At 39.5% G+C, this 14,054-nt stretch overlaps 2 protein-coding genes and 1 long non-coding RNA gene across 6 annotated transcripts in view; 1 reads left to right on the top strand and 2 right to left on the bottom strand.

Moving 5' to 3' along the window:
* GEMIN6 (gem nuclear organelle associated protein 6) overlaps positions 1–14,054 on the bottom strand; it is a 40,790-nt gene that overhangs the window by 8,361 nt on the left and 18,375 nt on the right. The window contains exon 1 of one of the 4 annotated variants that reach the window (XM_061432135.1): positions 11,100–11,200. The exons of the other annotated variants lie outside the window; for them this stretch is intronic. The gene's annotated coding sequence lies outside the window, so the exon portion shown is untranslated. Of the gene's footprint in view, positions 1–11,099; positions 11,201–14,054 lie in introns of those variants that run through there. 4 annotated transcript variants of the gene reach the window in all.
* LOC133256907 (uncharacterized) lies at positions 5,880–7,116 on the top strand. Its single transcript, XR_009739330.1, has 2 exons — positions 5,880–6,361; positions 6,780–7,116. It is a non-coding gene; the product is annotated as an uncharacterized LOC133256907 (long non-coding RNA).
* LOC133256901 (tetratricopeptide repeat protein 39B-like) overlaps positions 11,131–14,054 on the bottom strand; it is a 21,087-nt gene continuing 18,163 nt past the window's right edge. The window contains exon 2 of the mRNA XM_061432121.1: positions 11,131–13,272. Coding sequence (XP_061288105.1) covers positions 11,337–13,103 — 1,767 coding nt within the window. The 5' untranslated portion in view covers positions 13,104–13,272 and the 3' untranslated portion in view covers positions 11,131–11,336. The remainder of the gene's footprint in view (positions 13,273–14,054) is intronic.

Genomic DNA, 14,054 nt, shown 5'->3' with positions numbered 1-14,054 from the left:
CTGGGACAAAACAGAAAACAATAATTTAAGCAAAGAGTTACTTACTTCATAAGGGACCAAGATAAACTAAGAACAGAAAAAGCAAATTGATAGGTCAAATTTTAAATTGGCAAAGCAGGTAACAAAGGGACCTTTGCTTTTTTCAAGAAAGTAATTTAAATCCACTGCACTGAAGACTACAGTGTATTACTATCCTTACTAATAGTAGCAGTAGTAATAATAAAAATGCTATTAACTCAATCTTAATGAACATATAAACCACTATCCTTATTTTACAGCTAACGAAACTGAGGCACAAAAGCCCAAGGCCACCTAGCTAGTTAGTGACAGAGCTAGAATACAAACCCAGGCAGGCAGGTCGAAGCCTGCCCTCTTAACCACTGTATCATACTAATTAAATAATAGGGAATAACTCAAGTATAATTTGTCACCTAAAAGCCTATTTTCAGTTAGTGAGGAACATGCTTTTCAAAGTAAGTGTTCTAAAATACCAGCTTCCCATTGTGCTCCAGTTGGTTGTCTGGACACCCAAAGTACTAAGTTAATGTGTTTCACCCACGTGTTCTAGCAAACTAAACTCTCCCAGCAAATTCTGTCTCTAAGGGTAACTGTAAGAAGGATATACCCAGTCAGATATAATATTTTGGAAGTTAGGATTTTATCCTTAAAGCAGGTAAAACCAGAAGAAGCCCCATTCCTACAGGTGCTGTTTACTCTCAGTGTGGCTCATGAACAGTGGCAACAGCATAGATGCAAGTGGCTTAATGGTGTGGAAAAGCTGGTCTTCAGAGGAATTATACCTTATGGAGGGCAACTAAAGGGAAGCTATGCAGTAACTAAACTCTCCAGCAAACAACCTAGTCTTTTCTTTTTTTCTATCCAGTGAATTTATCCTCTTGTCCTCCTTCAATTATTTTCAGAAGGTTTATGTGTGTGTGGAAAGGAGGCCTCTTTCTTCCCTCTTTTGTGGCAAATCATAAGCCCATATTTGAGCTTCCTAATGAAAAAGGATAAAATAAAGCACTGATTACACAGGGGAAGATGTAGTCTCTGGTATAAAAAACCAACAAAAAGAATTGTGTACAAGGGGAAACCATTCAAGAGTCTATGCTATTCAGTACATCATTGTTTTGAAATGTCAAGATCTTAAAGTCTTTTTTCTTTCTTTAATAATTAAATAAAAACATTTACAGGGCACTGGGATTCCTAGTATAGCTACTTCCCCTATTTTATTTGTGAGCTGTCTACATTATTCAGTGAGATACTTAAAAAATACTTTTTTCTTTTCAAAAATGTTGCCTAACTGGTAAATTTATTACTTATAAGAGAGCCAGTATGTTTTAAAATGTACATCATGGAGTTAGAAGATGGTGGAGGAATAGGACAGGGAGACTACTTTCTCCCCTACAAATTCATCAAAAGATCATTTGAAAGCTGAGCAAATACCACAAAACAACTTCTGAATGCTGGCGGAGGACACCAGGCACCCAGAAAGGCAGCCCATTGTCTTCAAAAGGAGGTAGGACAAAATATAAAAGATAAAAAATCAGGTAAAACAGTTAGGGATGGATACCCATCCTGGGGAGGGAAACTTAAAAGAGGAGAAGTTTCCAAATACCAGGAAACTCTCTCACCGGCAGGTCTGTGGGGAGTTTTGGAATCTTAGAGGGCAACATAACGGGAGGAAAAAAAAAAATAAATAAAACCCACAGATTACACGCCTAACTGCAACTCCCAGCGGAGAAACAGCCCAGACGCTCACGTCCCACCACCAGCAAGCAGGGGCTGAACAGGGAGGCACGGGCGGCACTGCTAACGCCTGGGCCTGAATGCCTTGAGGGCAATCTGAGGGAGCTAATGTGAGATAGCAACCCAAACTGTGGGATAGCCAGAGAGAGAGAGGAAAAAAAAAAAAGAGGAAAGAGAGAGAGAATTTTCCCATGAAAAGCTCTAACCTAAGACACTGCCGGCCCCGCTCACTGAACAAAGGACTGAGCAAATACCAGAGGAGAGCTAGTTGGCAGCGGACCGGCCCATCCCCCGCCAGAGGCAGGGAGGCAGGCGGGTCACAGCCAGAGCCAGAAGACAAGGGGCAAACTTGGCCCCAGAGACAGGCATCCCCTACCAAACTTCGAGCAGGCTCCCAGATGCTAACCAAGTCTTCCTGGGATCCTGGATGGCTGACGTCCACCAGGAAGGTCGCAGCCAGAGATCAGCTCTCCAGAGGAGACATATAGCACACTTGAGACAGCGCTCCTGCTGCACACCCAGGAAACCAAGCAGCTGGGACCAGGGAGGTGATAAGACACACCACCCCACCTGGGGAGAGTGCACTCACCAAACACCTGGTTGCCTGAGCTGCTAGGACCTGGGAAGGACACAAAACGCAGGCCCAACCAAGTCTGTGCCTTTGTGGAGTACCTGAGAACCTGAACCTGAGCAGCGTAGATCTGGGAAGTGCACACAACCCAGGGCCCTCTTTAGACAGTTCCTGCAGAGCACCCTGGAGCCTGAGCAGTGTAGACTGAGAAAGCACACATGCCGTGAGCGGGGGCAAAACCAGTGTGCCCCAGACACTGCAAGCACTCCCCACACATGCCAGTGATACTTGTTTGCCGTGTTCCTCCCTCTCCGCAGCACAATCGAACAAGTGTGCCTAAATAAATGACCACTTTGTTGCCCTCTTGGGTCAGAGCAAAAGCTAGACACTGAAGAGACTTGCAAACAGAGGAAGCCAAAACAAACAAAGAAGAGAGAACAGCTTTGGAAGGGACAGGTGCAACAGATTAAAACCCTACATTAAACCCAGGATTTTAATGTAGCCTTCCACTGGCTACATTGGAAGGGACCTATAGACCTTGACAAGAAGTATAAGGTGGAACAAGGAACTATCTGAAACCGAATTGACCACACTGCCCTCAACAGCTCCAGAGAAATGCCTAGATATATTTTACTATTATAATTTTTTGATTCTTAAGTGCTTTATTACTCCTTTTTCATTTTTAAAACCTATTACTTTGAAAAAAAAGACCCTATTTTTAAAGCAAATTTCATATTTTTTTATATAACTTTTGTGATTGTTTTGTTTTGTTAATATTGTATTTTTGAGAGTCTAACCTCTATTCTAGATTTTTAATCTTTACTTTTTGGTATTTGTTATCAATTCTATACCTTTAAGAATCCAATCTTCAGTACCGATTTTTACTTAGGAGTGTGATTACTGGGTTGATTGCTCTCTCCCTTTTTGACTCTCCTTTTTCTCCCCCAAATCACCTCTATCTCCTCCCTCCCCCTTCTCTTCTCTGCTTAACTCTGTGAATCTCTTTGGGTGTTCCAGGCTGTGGAGAAAACTTAGGGAACTGATCACAGGCTAATTGGTTTCTCTCCTTTTGACTCCTCCTCCTCTCCTCCTGGTCACCTCTATCGCCTTCCTTCCTCTTCTCTTCTCTATGGAACCCCATGAACCTCTCTGAGTGTTCCAGACTGTGGAGAGCAAATAGGGAATTGATTACTGGCTAGACTGCTTCCCCTTTTGATTCCCCCTCTTTTCCTCGTGGTCACCTCTATCTCCCATCTCCCTCTTCTCTTCTTCATGTAACTCTGTGAACCTCTCTGGGAGTCCCTCACTGAGAATCTTTTCACCATTAACCTAGATGTTTACCATCAGTGCTGTATGAATGGAGAAGTCTTAGGCTATTCTTATAAGAATAAGACTGAAAGCCAGAGGCAGGAGGCCTAAATCCAAAACTTGAGAACACCAGAAAACTCCTGACTCCAGGGACCAACAATCAACAAGAGCTCATCCAAAAGCCTTCATACCTACAATGAAACCAAGCTCCACCCAAGAGTCAACAAGTTTAAGAGCAAGACATACCAAGCTAATTCTCCAACAACGCAGGAACATAACCTGAGCACAAAAATACAGGTGGCCAAAAGTCACACCAAACCCACAGACATCTCAAAACTCACTACTGGACACTTCATTGCACGCCAGAGAGAAGAGATCTAGCTCCACCCACCAGAACACTGACACAAGCTTCCCTAACCATGAAACCTTGAAAGCCAGTCGGCCAACCCCACCCACAAGGAGGAATGTGCACAATAAAGAGGAACCACAAACTTCCAGCATGCAGAAAAGCCACCCCAAACACAGCAACCTAAATAAGATGAAAAGGCAGAGAAGTATTCAGCAGGTAAAGGAACATGATAAAAGCACACTAAACCAAACAAAAGAGGAGAAGATAGGGAGTCTACCTGACAAAGAATTCAGAATAATGATAGTAAAAATGATCCAAAAATTTGAAAACAAAATGGAGTTATAGGTAAATAGTCTGGAGACAAGGATTGAGAAGATGCAATAAAAGTTTAACAAGGACCTAGAAAAAATAAAAAAGAGTCAGTCAATAATGAATAATGCAATAACTGAGATCAAAAGCACTCTGGAGGGAACCAACGGTAGAATAACTGAGGCAGAAGATAGGATAAGTGAGGTGGAAGATAGAATAGTAGAAATAAATGAAGCAGAGAGGAAAAAAGAAATGAGGACAACCTCAGAGACCTCTGGGACAATGGTAAACACCCCAACATTCGAAAGTCCCAGAAGAAGAAGACAAAAAGAAAGGCCATGAGAAAATACTTGAGGGGATAATAGTTGAAAACGTCCCTAAAATGGGGAAGGAAATAGCCACAGAGATCCAAGAAACCCAGAGAGTCCCAAATAGGATAAACCCAAGGCAAAACACCCCAAGACATATATTAATCAAATTAACAAAGATCAAACACAAAGAACAAATATTAAAAGCAGCAAGGGAAAGACAACAAATAAACCACAAGGGGATCCCCACAAGGATAACAGCTTATCTTTCAATAGTAACTCTTCACGCCAGAAGGGAATGGCAGGACATCCTTAAAGTGATGAAAGAGAAAAACCTACAATCCAGATTACTGTACCCAGCAAGGATCTCATTCAAATATGATGGAAAAATCAAAAGCTTTACAGACAAGCAAAAGCTGAGAGAATTCAGGACCACCAAATCAGCTCTTCAACAAATGCTAAAGGATCTTCTCTAGACAGGAAACACAGAAAAGGTTTATAAACTCAAACCCAAAACAACAAAGTAAATGGCAATGGGATCATACTTATCAATAATTACCTTTAAATGTAAATGGGTTGAATGCCCCAATCAAAAGACAAAGACTGGGTGAATGGATACAAAAACAAGACCCCTATATATGCTGTCTACAAGAGACCCACCTCAAACCTAGGGACATATACAGACTGAAAGTGAAAGGCTGGAAAAAGATATTTCACTCAAATGGAGACCAAAAGAAAGCAGGCGTAGCAATACTGATGTCAGATAAAATAGACTTTGAAATAAAGGCTGTGAAAAGAAACAAAGAAGGACACTACATAATGATCAAAGCATCCACACAAAAAGAAGATATAACAATTATAAATATATATGCACCCAACATAGGAACACCACAATATGTAAGGCAAATGCTAACAAATATGAAAGGGGAAATTAACAGTAACACAATAATAGTGGGAGACTTTAATACCCCACTCGCATCTATGGATAGATCAACTAAACAGAAAATTAGCAAGGAAACACAAACTTTAAATGATACAATGGACCAGTTAGACCTAATTGATATCTATAGGACATTTCACCCTAAAACAATGAAGTTCACCTTTTTCTCAAGTGCACACGGAACGTTTTCCAGGATAGATCACATCCTGGGCCATAAATCTAGCCTTGGTAAATTAAAAAAAAAAAAAATTGAAATCATCTCAAGCATCTTTTCTGATCACAATGCGATAAGATTAGATGTCAACTACAGGAAAAAAACTATTAAAAATACAAACATATGGAGGCTAAACAACACACTTCTGAATAACCAACAAATCACAGAATAAATAAAAATACACATAGGGCTGGACCAGCGGTTGCCTGGGTTGCGGAGATGGGCTCTGCGGGCGGTGGCAAATCTGGCCTAGTATGTGAAGTTGGCGGTGCCTGATGGCGCCTCTGACACGAAGCTAGGTGGGGTAGAGTAGAGGGTGGTAGTTGCGGCAGGTGGGAGAAGGAGGGAGGCGGCGGTGAATCACTTATAAATGACTCCGAAGCAGGACCTGGAGACTAAATTCCAGGAGGATAATGGTTATTCATGACCAAGAAGGAAAGACCTGAGACATGGAATGAGCGATTGCAGCCCTTCAGTATGACACAGATTCACATCAAGATAAAGATGATGTGCAAAGAAAACCCATGCCCCCAAAGAGATTACAGCCACTCCTCCAGACAGATCCAGCAGGAATAACCACAAAAGTCACCTTGGGGCCACTTAATAGAACAGGGTGAGAGCTCCATGACCCCAACAGCATTAAAGAAGTTACAGAAGACTGCCGTCTGTCCCTTATCACCCAATAAAGGTTTCTTGGGATTCACGTCTCAAGGAAAATTTGAAGTAGGAGATAGATGGTTCCTGGGCTGAACAGCTGGTGATTTTCAAATGGAGCAAAACTGAAGTTTGTCCTCAGTCAGACAAGAATGACGTATTTCCCTTCCTCCATTGTTAGGAGGGAATAAACTGATGGGGGAATTGTGCAGTGAAAAGGAAAAAAGAGGAATGAGTTTTTCTTTTTCACTGCTCTGAGAGCAAAGAAGATAAAGAACAGTGAGCAGGCCTGAACATTCCTAGTTTGTTTTACTTTAACTGCTCCTGGTTCTGAATGTCTGTAACTAAGTTTGCTTTTCTGCACCCTAACTCTGCAGGAGCCACACTTCACTTGACTCTGTGCTAAATACATCCTCTATCTGATGTTTACAACAGCCTTCCCCTTGTAGTTACATGTCAGAAAGAAGGCCTCAGAGCCACCAGACTGCCCAATGCAGTTAGGGGTTACTGATGCCAGTTTATGACTGCCTTTGAAATGATGCAAGAGGAAGAAATCATGGTCCTGTCACCTTTGTTTCCTCATCACCGGCTCCTGACTCCTCCTGACTGTGAGCACCTGCCTTAGGGACACAGTTGTTGAGGCAGGAGCATGCTGTGTTCCCCTCTCCACTACCTGAGAATAAAAGCCACTATTCTGTTTCTTCCAAAAAAAAATACACATAGAAATGAATGAAAATGAAAACACAACAACCCAAAACCTATAGGATTCAGTAAAAGCAGTGCTAAGGGGAAGGTTCATAGCAATATAAACCTACCTCAAGAAATAGGAGAGAAATCAAATAAATAACCTAACTCTACACCTAAAGCAACTAGAAAAGGAAGAAATGAAGAACCCAAAATCACTGCAGATGGTGACTGCAGCCATGAAATTAAAAGACGCTTACTCTTTGGAAGGAAAGTTATGACCAACCTAGTTATGCATATTGAAAAGCAGAGACATTACTTTGCCAACAAAGGTCCATCTAGTCAAGGCTATGGTTCTTCCAGTGGTCATGTATGGATGTGAGAATTGGACTGTGAAGAAAGCTGAGCACCAAAGAATTGATGCTTTTGAACTGTGGTGTTGGAGAAGACACTTGAGAGGCCCTTGGACTGCAAGGAGATCCAACCAGTCTATTCTGAAGGACATCAACCCTGGGATATCTTTGGAAGGAATGATGCTAAAGCTGAAACTCCAGTACTTTGGCCACCTCATGCAAAGAGTTGACTCATTGGAAAAGACTCTGATGCTAGGAGGGATTGGGGGCAGGAGGAGAAGGGGACGACAGAGGATGAGATGGCTGGATGGCATCACTGACTCCATGGACGTGAGTTTGAGTGAACTCCGGGAGCTGGTGATGGACAGGGAGGCCTGGCGTGCTGCGATTCATGGGGTTGCAAAGAGTTGGACACGACTGAGCGACTGAACTGAACTGAACTGAAGGGTTAGTAGAAGGAAAGAAATCACAAAAATTAGGGCAGAAATAAATGCAAAAGAAACAAAGGAGACTGTAGCAAAAATCAACAAAGCTAAAAGCTGGTTCTTTGAGAAGATAAAATAGACAAACCATTAGCCAGACTCATCAAGAAACAAAGGGATAAGAATCAAATCAACAAAATTAGAAATGAAAATGGAGAAATCACAACAGACAACACAGAAATACAAAGGATCATAAGGACTACTATCAGCAACTATATACCAATAAAATGGACAACTTGGAAGAAATGGACAAATTCTTAGAACTTTCCAAAACTGAACCAGGAAGAAATAGAAAATCTTAACAGATACATCACAAGCACAGAAATTGAAACCATAATCAGAAATCTTCCAACAAACAAGAGCCCAGGACCAGACAGCTTCACAGCTGAATTCTACCAAAAATTTAGAGAAGAGCTAACACCTATCCTGCTCAAACTCTTCAAGAAAATTGCAGAGGAAGGTAAACTTCCAAACTCACTTTATGAGGCCACCATCACCCTAATACCAAAACCAGACAAAGATGCCACAAAAAAAGAAAACTACAGGCCAATATCACTGATGAACATAGATGCAAAAATCCTCAAAAAAAAAATCTAGCAAACAGGATCCAACAACATATTAAAAAGATCATACATCATGAACAAGTGGGCTTTATCCCAGGGATGCAAGGATTCTTCAATATTTGCAAATCAATCAATGTGACACACCACATTAACAAATTACAAGATTAAAATCACATGGTTATTTCAATAGATGCAGAGAAAGCCTTTAACAAAATTCAACATCCATTTATGATAAAAACCCTCCAGAAATCAGGCATAGAAGGAACATACCTCAACATAATAAAAGCCATATATGATAAACCCACAGCAAACATTATCCTCAATGGTGAAAAATTGAAAGCATTTCCCCTAAAGTCAGGAACAAAACAAGGATGCCCACTCTCACCACTGCTATTCAACATAGTTTTGGAAGTTTTGGCCACAGCAGTCAGAGCAGAAAAAGAAATAAAAGGAATCCAGATTGGAAAAGAAGAAGTAAAACTCTTACTGTTTGCAGATGACATGATCCTCTACATAGAAAACCCTAAAGACTCCACCAGAAAATTACTAGAGCTAATCAATGAATACAGTAAAGTTTCAGGATATAAAATTAACACACAGAAATCCCTTGCATTCCTATACACTAACAATGAGGAAACAGAGAAATTAAGGAAACAATTCCATTCACCATTGCAAAGAAAAGAATAAAATACTTAGGAATAAATCTACTTAAAGAAACAAAAGACCTATATATAGAAAACTATAAAACACTGATGAAAGAAATCAAAGATAACACAAATAGATGGAGAAATATACCATGTTCATGGATTGGAAGAATCAATATAGTGAAAATGAGTATACTACCCAAAGCAATCTATAGATTCAATGCAATCCGTATCAAGCTACCAACGTATTTTTCAGAGAATTAGAACAAATAATTTCACAATTTGTATGGAATTACAAAAAACCTCGAATAGCCAAAGCAATCTTGAGAAAGAATGGAACTGGAGGAATCAACCTGCCTGACTTCAGGCTATGCTACAAAGCAACAGTCATCAAGACAGTATGGTACTGGCACAAAGACAGAAATACAGATCAATGGAACAAAATAGAAAGCCTAGAGATAAATCTACGCACCTATGGACACCTTATCCTTGACAAAGGAGGCAAGAATATACAATGGAGAAAAGACAATCTCTTTAACAAGTGGTGCCGGGAAAACCAGTCAACCATTTGTAAAACTAGTCAACCACTTTAATCCATTTTGAGTTTATTTTTATGTATGAAACTAGAACACTTTCTAATACCGTACACAAAAATAAACTCAAAATGGATTAAAAATATAAATGTAATACCAGAAACTATAAAACTCGTAGAGGAAAATATTGGCAAAACACTCTCTGACATAAATCATAGCAGGATTCTCTATGACCCACCTCCCAGAGTAATGGAAATAAAAGCAAAAATAAACAAATGGGAGCTAATTAAACTTAAAAGCTTTTGCACAACAAAGGAAACTCTAAGCAAGGTGAAAAGACAGCCTTCAGAATGGGAGAAAATTACAGCAAACAAAACAACTGACAAAGAATTAATCTCAAAAAAAATCTCAAAAATTAAGCAGCTCATGTATCTGAATTCCAGAAAAATAATCAACCCAATCAAAAAATGGGCCAAAGAACTAAATAGACATTTCTCCAAAGAAGACATACAGATGGCTAACAAACACATGAAAAGATGCTCAACATCACTCATTATCAGAGAAAGGCAAATCAAAACCACAATGATGTAACATTCATGCCGGTCAGAATGGCTGCTATCAAAAAGTCTACAAACAATAAATGCTGGAGAAGGTGTGGAGAAAGGGGGACCCTCTTACACTGTTGGTGGGAATGCAAACTAATATAGCCACTATGGAGAACAGTGTGGAGATTCCTTAAAAAACTGGAAATAGAACTGCCATGTGACCCAGCAATCCCACTGCTGGGCATACACACTGAGGAAACTAGAATTGAAAGAGACACATGTACCCCAGTGTTAATCGCAGCACTGTTTACAATAGCTAGAACATGAAAGCAACCTAGATGTCCTCTGGCAGACGAATGGATAAGAAAGCTGTGGTAAATATATATAATGGAATATTACTCAGCTGTTAAAAAGAACACATTTGGATCAGTTCTAATGAGATTGATGAAACTGGAGCCTATTATACAGAGTGAAGTAAGTCAAAAAGAAAAACACCAGTACAGTATATTAATGCATATATGTGGAATTTAGAAAGATGATAATGATGACCCTATATGCGATACAGCAAAAGAGACAAAGATGTAAAGAACAGACTTTTGGACTCTAGGGGGAACGTGAGGGAGAGATGATTTGAGAGAATAGCATTGAAACATGTATATTACATATGTGAAACAGATTGCCAGTCTAGGTTCAATACATGAGACAGGACACTCAGGGCTGGTGCACTGGGATGACCCTGAGGGATGGGATGGGGAGGGAGGTGGGAGGGGGCTTCAGGATGGGGGACACATATACACCCATAGCTGATTCATGTCAGTGTATGGCAAAAACCACTACAATATTGTAATTAGCCTCCAATTAAAATTAAAAAAAATAAAATGTACATCATTTACCTTTCCTTTTTCAAGAATATGCATCACTCCATTTGCCAGTCTAAAACATTCCATTTTATAGGTATGGAGGAGGGAAGAGGAAAAAGTAATGGCCAGTTCCTTTCTTCCTTGTTACTGGTCAGATTCTTAGCAGTTGCCTCTTCTTGGATTTCTTCCACAAAGAAATTATTTTTCTACTTGTTAATTACCAAGCTGATAGTAGACATTTCACTCATAAAAAAACCACCACACTTGTGTTTAAATAACTTTTTCTTTAGCTATTTGTTCAAGGGCTATGTGAGCTCTAAACTGTAATCGGGCTTCCATGGAATAGTCTTTGTAATTTTTTATGTTTTCTAGGGTTTTTGTTGCACTGGCATAATCTCCTTTTAGATAGTATAGAATTCCCAGTTCATAGTAAGAATACGGCACCAAATAATGGTCATATTTTAACAATTTCTCCTTTTGAATGACATGACTAAAGTAGTACTCAGCCATTGAATATTTCCCTAAGTATTTCAGACACAGACCTTTCAGTAAATTTAATAAACTTATGTCATCTATGACATACTCTTTATTTGGAGTTTCTTGTAAAAGTTCTTCTCCTTTGTCAATGATTGATAGCCAGGTTGAAATAAGCTCTAGCTTTTTGCTTATGACTCGGAAACCACTCCAGGCATACATAAGTTCCAGAATGGGCTGTGCTGTAAACCAGCCTGCAGTTGTCCCATAGCGCTGACCCTTCTCAGCAACAAACTTTTCTATCGGCACAGAAGTTCCTAAAATTCTGATTCTCAGGCTATCCACGCTTAGGAAGAGAGAGCTCATGTCCTCACTTACTGATTTCGCAAAATCAGGAGGAAGCACGGCTAGTAGAGAAGCTTTCGTGAAAGAATATACTGACTTGGACCACCTGCTGTTTTGAACCAGCACATGGGCATAGTGGTAAGCCTGCTTCCATTCCAGCAGAAAAATGTGGCACCACATGAGTTCCCAGTAACAGAGGTGATGAAGCTGATTCCATTCATTCTGAATAAAAATGCACTCTTCTAATGTTAACTGGGCATGTTTAAAATATCCTTTCAGCATACTAAAACGTGCATGAAAAAATTTAAGTATGACACAGTTTGGAAATTTCTGAAGGGAGATTAGGAAGAGATTCTCCACAGCAGAATTATGGTTCCTTTCAACACTAAAAGCTATGGAGAGATAATTGTAATAGAACAGTAGAATCAAAACACTAAAGATATTATTTATATGGGATTCAGATGCACTCTCATTAAGCAAAGTCAAGCCTACCTCTCTATCGCCAGAATATCCAACAACATTGAGCAGTTTAAGTGTCCTTGGTGGCACAAGTGATAATAACAAGTTGAATACTCCAAGTCCAAATTTTATGCCTCCAACCAGGTGTCTGTAGGTTTTGCTTTGGTAATCAGGTATCTGTGTTAACACTTGCTGACAGTCTTTATATATTTGGTAACTTAACCCAATGTTGATCCCGCTTTTAAGAAAACTAAGCATACTGTCATCTTGTATAAACATTACAGTGGATTTCAAGATCAAACACTCAGCATAGCAGACTTCTGCATGCAATTCCTCTTCTTTAATAGCCTTTATTCCCTGCCTGCTAACTAGACGAGAAAAATTTATCATCCTAGATTTTCTTCGGAAATTGTTACAGACTCTCAAAGCTTCCTTTGTGGCAGTCATCCCAATCTCTATATCCTGTGGATCAAAAGTCAAGAAGGCCTTGACAACCATAAGGATGCTATAGATTACAGCATGGTATATGCTGTTTTTTGACCATGGATAAATGAGATGTATGGCATCAGAGAATCTGTTATTTAGAAATAAATACAATCCCGTTGTGCATTCTTCCAAGGAAGATACTAAATCCATTGTTGCTGCTGCAGGGATAATTTCATAGGCATCTTCAAACTTGTCCTCCTCCTTATTTTCTACCTTACTAAATGATGTAAACCCGTGCTCCATATCGTCTCTCTTATTCAGAGTAAGCGACATATTCGTTTCCCTACTTTAGAGATGTGAAGTATCTGAAGTAGAGAGGTGTGGCCTCAGTGAGGGTAGTTCCTGATCTCCTAATGGGGTCACTTCTTCCACGGCCTGAAGTCTTGCTGTTATAATGGAGGCAGACTTAGAGCTGTGAGGTTCAGTATCAAGATATTCTCATCTATGTCAGACAAAGGGGGGAAAAAAAGATAATTTTATTTACCTAGAAGATGAATTTCTGAAAAGTTAAAATCATGTGGAACATACTAAAGAAAATACGCTCTTTTAGAACACTGTGAAGCAAATCCTTTGTAAACCAAAGAGGTCCTTTGGGAACCATCCCTCCAATCTATCATTTTCATAAGATCATTCTTTTGTTTATTTGTGTTGCAGAAATGTACAATGATTGCTGAACAAAGATAATGAATTCTCTGTAGGAAGACCTTGGGGGCAAGAATCTGGCTGGAAAGAGAAATATATTTGAATATGTTTCTAGTTAAGACTAGAGGAAAGGGTAAGTTGTCCAGACCAAAGAATACAGATTATGAGAATTAAAAACCCAACACCTGTTATTCTTAGTACCACTGCTGTACTTGCATATATTTTCACAGAAAACTAGGTCTTGATAAAATATTATGGTTAGTTATAGAAGGTTTTGGAATGGAAAGTGCTGTGTAAATTAGAAAGATTTCCTTGCATTGTTGCAATTAGGAAAAAAACTCAAATGCAACAGTTTTTATCACAACATTATTATAAAATCTTGGTAGGAAGGTGGGGTGGATGTGGGCACAATGGAAAACCAATTCCAAACAACAAGTTATTTAATATATTCATAATAATACAATAGGTCCAATTAATCTATTCTTAAAAATAGAAACTGCCAAAAAAAAAGAAACTGCAAGCAAAATGCTTCAATAGTAATTTTCACAATGTTTTACAACAATTAGAAACATAGGTTAAAAT

This window comes from Bos javanicus, chromosome 11, assembly GCF_032452875.1.
Source record: "Bos javanicus breed banteng chromosome 11, ARS-OSU_banteng_1.0, whole genome shotgun sequence".
Taxonomy (NCBI): domain Eukaryota; kingdom Metazoa; phylum Chordata; class Mammalia; order Artiodactyla; family Bovidae; genus Bos; species Bos javanicus.
Note: the sequence above shows the minus strand (reverse complement) of the source record. Positions and strands in the feature narration are given on the sequence as shown.